Raw genomic sequence first — 5,727 nt, forward strand, 5'->3', positions numbered from 1 at the left:
AATGAGTCTGTGTAGCAGTACTTGATGATAGATGAATGTGGGGTATCAAGGAAATGATAATTCAAAGAAAAGTCTGTCCATTAGCTTGTAATTTTTAAGGCATTCAGATTCATTCTTTTAATAATATAGATGCATTTAAAGTTCTATTATAGTTACAGTTTTGTTAACCTGATGATATCTTCAGTAATGGTGAATGAATTTATAATGTTGTATGTTGACATTGACCTTACAGCAGCATTTGAATAGGAGCCAAGCCAAGGTCAATAAGATAAGTCAATGTGTTCCCAGCTTAAGGAGGCTGACTTGTTGTACCCACAGATACATGGCAGTAAAGCAGACCTGATCAGCAGGATTAGCATACAAAGTTAAAGGTATGTATATATGTATCAGCTGATATGGGATAGCCTTCCTAGATCAAATGCTAATAATATAATATCATATATTAACTTTTTTTTTGATAATATATGTTGAATTTTCTGCACAGAATAACTGATATTTGTAAGAAGATGGGTTCACTGTCCCATGAATGAAAATCTAAGAACTTGTAAAATTTGATTTTTTAATATTTACCCAGGCATTGTAAGCTTAGGACATGTTGGTTGGATGGTTGATTAGGTTATGGAATTGTATGAAATCTGATGACCCATCCTCCTCTCTTACATCCCTGTATTAATTTAAACTAATTACACACAATGAAATACTGACTGGGCATACTAATATGATGTAGCAAATTCCTTCTAAACAAACTGACAGGCACTCAGTTGATCCAATCTTTCCTTCTTTCTATGTAATATTCCAGTTATATGAATTTAATAATCTTTAGAATATATTTCTATAACATATATATTTCAAGACAGTAGTCAATAGCTTCTCAAGGACTCTGCTATGTGGAGTTATTAAACTGATGGGTTTAACCACATTGCCAGCACCGGTTTAGCCTGTACTCATGTTTACCCAAATATGATGTGGTCATAGTTCAGACTTGGACTCTGTAGTCATGGAATATTTTGTCCTGGATTTGACTGGTTCAGGACACAGTACAGTGCTTGGGTAAATACATTGTCAAAAGACTGAGTTCAATGAAAGCAAGGAATGTCTAATCCTTGGGAACCATTACATGCCCATGACAGTGGCACGTACCAATAATATTTGTTGAGTATTCATGAAGACAGTTACATATATTAAAATTGTGTGTAATCTACATCCATCCTCATTGTAACATGCTGAAATAAATTTGTTGCTAACTTTCTGGACTGCTGATGCAGACTGACAAAGGCTACAAGATTTATCATCCATCAACTGAAGCATGAACTGATAATTGTCTGTTATCATTTCTTTAAAGACTGACTAACTAACGTCATGTAGCTGTGCCCTTCTTGAGAAACTGCCAATTGTGTGGCTACTCAAGAACTTCCCAGCAATTTATGGAAATACGAAGGTTCATTACTATGTTCACAAGAGCCCTCCACTGGTCTCTTTCCTGAGCCAGATCAATCCAGTCCCTACCATCCCAACCTATCTCTCTAAGGTCAATTTTAATATTATCCACCCACCTACATCTTTGTCTTTCTAGTGATCTCTTTCTTCTTGGCTTTCCCACCAATGTCCTATATGTCTTCTCTCCTGTGCATGCTACATGCCCTGCCCATCTCATCCTCCTTGACTTGATCATATTGATTATGCTTGGCAAAGAGTACAAGTTATGAAACTCCCTCAGTCTATGTACCTCCCTTAATGTCAGAGACCAAATTTCACACCCTATAAAGCCACAGGCAAAATTATAGTTTTGTATATTCTAATTTTTTACTTTTTTTGACTGCAGACTTGAATAATGTATTTTGGACATGCATGAACAGTAATTATTTTAACAGAATCTGTGCCAGAAGATGATCCCTGTTCTGTTAAGACGTACATTATTGGGTGCTCTTCAGATAAGAATTGGTCGACTTCCTTTCAGCACTAGAAGTCCTGGAGATGTGCAAGATATGGTAAATGTTTTTTTTTCATCCTGAATTTTATGTGGTAATAGCTCAAAGACAAGTGTTATTAATATAATTTTTGTGCAGAAATAACATGGGAACTGCTTTAAGTTCAGATTTATTTTTCATTTTGGTATAGGTGACTAACAAAATTTGATACAGGTGTAGATTTTAAATACATTTCAAATTCTAAATGAAATATATTCTTTCTGTTAAAAATTACAAGTACTGTATGGAAATGCTGAAAATGTTTGAGTTTACCCAAAGGTGTAGCTATAAAGTAATGAGATTAGTTTTCATGTATTGTTTGAGGTAGTAGATGCTTGTCTGTGGAAAGGATATGAAATGTATTTCAACTTCAAGTGCAATAATTACAAGGTCAGCTTATCAGTTCTGTGCTGCCAGCTATGGTCAACAGAACGTTTTTCAATATCTAATTATTATCAAATCACAATGCTTTCCTCAGAAATCATGTTATTTATATCCTGCTTCACTTGGATGATCAGTACAAATGTCAAGTCTTCAGTGTTACTGTTCCTTATTCTGATTGTGTGACACAGTATTCTTGCAAACAGTTCTCATGTTCAAGTTCTCTTTCAAAATGAGTTTGTTTCTTTATCCAAATTGAACTCAAGAGAAAGGGAGAAAAAAATGAAGAAAGAAAAAAACAGATTCTCTCTTGTTTTCATTGTTAATCATTGGCTGAATGAACAAACCAGACCTTTTCATCATTTTCATTGGCACTGTAGGTGAGGGAATACCTGCATTGTGTATCATCAGACACATCTTTGCTACCTCCTTCAACCATTTTGAGCCTTTCTGAAACTCTTGTTCTGCATATACCTTCATCCTCATAAGCTTCTTAATATATGTCAAGCATCTCAGTTGACTGGACTGGATTCAACTGGCTCAGGTCAAGTTCCAGTGATGGGGTTTTGTGAATGCAGTAATGATCACTTTTGTGCCCTAAAAGGTAGGGAATATCTTGACCAGCTAAGCAATTGTCTGCCTTGTAAGAAGGACTCTGCTCTATGTAGTTACCTGTTAGCTAGTTGTTTTGTTGACTGCTTAGTTAATTTTGAAGAATCTTACAGAAGAATTGAAAGTGAAATCATTTTATTTACTTTCAGCAAGTGCAAGAGCAAATAAAGCAAAATCTAGAAAGAGGTCATATGACAGAACTTGTTCGAGATTTTCTGGATCCTGGTGACTTCTACAGGGCTCTACGTGATATTGGTATAAGTTTCTTCTGTGGTGTTCCAGACTCATTACTTAAAGGTAACATTTTAACAATGGAAAATACTTTTCAACTGTGTTTTGCAATTACAGTAGAATATGCTTGAAACAAAATCACAATGGACCTACCATCTTTCCTGTTTCAGACAGATTTCTGTTTAATACAGGTTTTTACTTCTGAATGAAAGTAATTATATATTCACGCCGTATTTGGTATAGCGAATTTTATTTCACTTCGCACTTACAGTCACCCAAATTACAGATTTACGATTACTGCTATCTGCAGTATCACAACTAGTACACTCCAAATGCCACAATACAACTGACTGGTTGCTGGCTAACTCGGCACTAACTCGGAGGTAGCTCCAGGACTCCTGACTGACTGACTCAGTACAACTGACTGTGAATAGCCTTCGCTGCTCCCCATGTAGCCTTGATCGGACCATACGGAAAACGGCCACGTAATAGGCACCCTTGTTGCCTGGCGCCGTGTTGCTAGTAATGCTAGCGGTAGTAACCACTGTTACTACCGTAACAATCCTGTTGCGTCACCGTTACGTTACCGTGCGGAGGAGGGGGAGGGGAGCGCTGACTCACCCGCCGTGTCACTGCTGGTGGGGGGGGTTCTCCTTTGCGCAACATGTCACAATATATTAATCCAGATTAAAAGTTAATATCTTGCTACTTGCTACTTGTGCACATGTCACTCTGTAATATACATTTTTTGTTTCCTTTCAAGTATTCTTCATATCTTTTGTCTATTGCCAAATCTTTCCCTTTTGAGACAGAAATATTCCTTCTCAGAAAAAGTCTATGAAGCACATTTCTGAATAATGTGTGTTGGCAGTTAAGATGTGGGGCAAGCCAGGCATCTCCCTTCCCTGGATTTGGAAAAAACGATCAAAATTGAAAATAAAAAGGAAATGTATAAAATTTTATACCTAAAATTAACTTTTAACATCCAAAGTGCCCCAATTGGGCCAGTGATGAGTATGGTCGTCATGGCCAAAGAACCTCGTTTTGGCCAGTCGGGCATTTAAACTCCGCTAGTGGAAGCACGCGCACACACCGCTAGTAGAAGCGCATGCACAGTCCTAAATATTTATTTTTAAATGTAGTAATTACCAGACAGACTTGAGTAAAACCACAATAGAGGAATTAAAATGATACCTAAGTGAACAACAGCAAAAAAGAATTACGTATGAGTTATGCCCAAACTCATCTACGAGCCAATACTTTTATTCCAGATTCTGCAGATTAATGTGTTAAAAATATATAGTAAAATTCAATGTACGTACCTTTTTTGTTGTTATCTGCTTGATGTATATATAGGCTAAAATGAAACTACAGTATTCGATTTCACTATGAATGCACTCTGTATCAGCCATGATGCAACTGTCTGTTCACGACCCTAGAAAGGGCAGTAATCTTTTGCAGCTATAACGGAAGGTCTTAGCACTGAAGAAGGGACCCCTCTAGCTTTCTCTTGAGTAGCCATTCTTTCATTCTTCTGTCCTTTAGTCAAAAGATTCGAAAATCCAAAGAGTGTAAGCAGTGCTACCAGAAGACCAAATGATTTTATTGCTTCCATCTGTTTTATGACTCCAGGGACTGCTAACTTTGTCAAGTGTTACAAACAGAAAAGAATTTATAATGCAGAACAAGTCTGTGAAGAACTGGGAAACAATTTTTGCAGTACTCATCAAAATTAAAAGAAAAATATTGGAAATAGAGTATAAGTCTATGTATAAAAATTTTCAAATCTTCTGTTATAATATGCGACATTATGTTCTTTGCTGATATGAATAAAGGTAATTCCATCCATTTATCATAAAAATTGAGTTAGATACAGCATTTTTAAACACAATGGTAAAAATTGTTTAAGCACCCAAACAGGAACGGACATTTAAACGCAGAGTAGCAACAGGCATTTAAACGCGCACCAGCAGCGGGCATTTAAATAAACTCCGGCCAGCTCAAGCTTACCACTATTTCGAAGTCCGGCGTTAAAAGTTACCAGATAATACCACCTTCAGTATTTCAAGAAACTTACAATGCTTACACTGGCTTACCTGGAGAAGGATCTCCCTGCCTGGAGTCTACNTACATTAGTTATCATTCTATATTCTCAGGACCAGAGAAATTATATAATACTGGAAGATTCCCATTTAATTTCAGTTTCACTGTATCTTAATAATAATGTGGAGAGATAAATTTACAGCAGCATATGTTATATTATCCCATTGTATTATATTTCAGCATCATCTTACATTGAAGTATTACTTAGTCTTCTTCTGTTTACAATGTAACAATATTAATGATAATTTTAGATGACACTAATCCACAATTAATTCACTAAAATGTTTAAAATGTCATTAAAACAATATATACTTTCCATGTTTATGCGCTCTATGTTTTGGCCATACGGGGCCATCTTCATGCAACACATTATTAAGGAATCCACTGCACTGTGCACTTTGTCAGTAGTATTCTTAAAGTACATTATTATTAT

The 5,727-nt window shown here is 36.1% G+C and overlaps 1 protein-coding gene across 4 annotated transcripts in view; it reads left to right on the top strand.

The window, feature by feature from the left end:
• Positions 1–5,727, top strand: part of LOC111875044 (phosphonopyruvate decarboxylase) — a 21,733-nt gene that overhangs the window by 673 nt on the left and 15,333 nt on the right. Inside the window, exons 2-4 of one of the 4 annotated variants that reach the window (XM_033755701.1) lie at positions 233–371; positions 1,823–1,988; positions 3,110–3,257. In XM_033755701.1, the coding sequence (XP_033611592.1) occupies positions 1,887–1,988; positions 3,110–3,257 (250 nt within the window). In that variant the 5' untranslated portion in view covers positions 233–371; positions 1,823–1,886. Of the gene's footprint in view, positions 1–27; positions 372–1,822; positions 1,989–3,109; positions 3,258–5,727 lie in introns of those variants that run through there. The other 3 variants (XM_023871069.2, XM_023871067.2, XM_033755702.1) reach the window with 3 other exon arrangements.

Source organism: Cryptotermes secundus, unplaced genomic scaffold, assembly GCF_002891405.2.
Source record: "Cryptotermes secundus unplaced genomic scaffold, Csec_1.0 scaffold1491, whole genome shotgun sequence".
Taxonomy (NCBI): Eukaryota; Metazoa; Arthropoda; class Insecta; order Blattodea; family Kalotermitidae; genus Cryptotermes; species Cryptotermes secundus.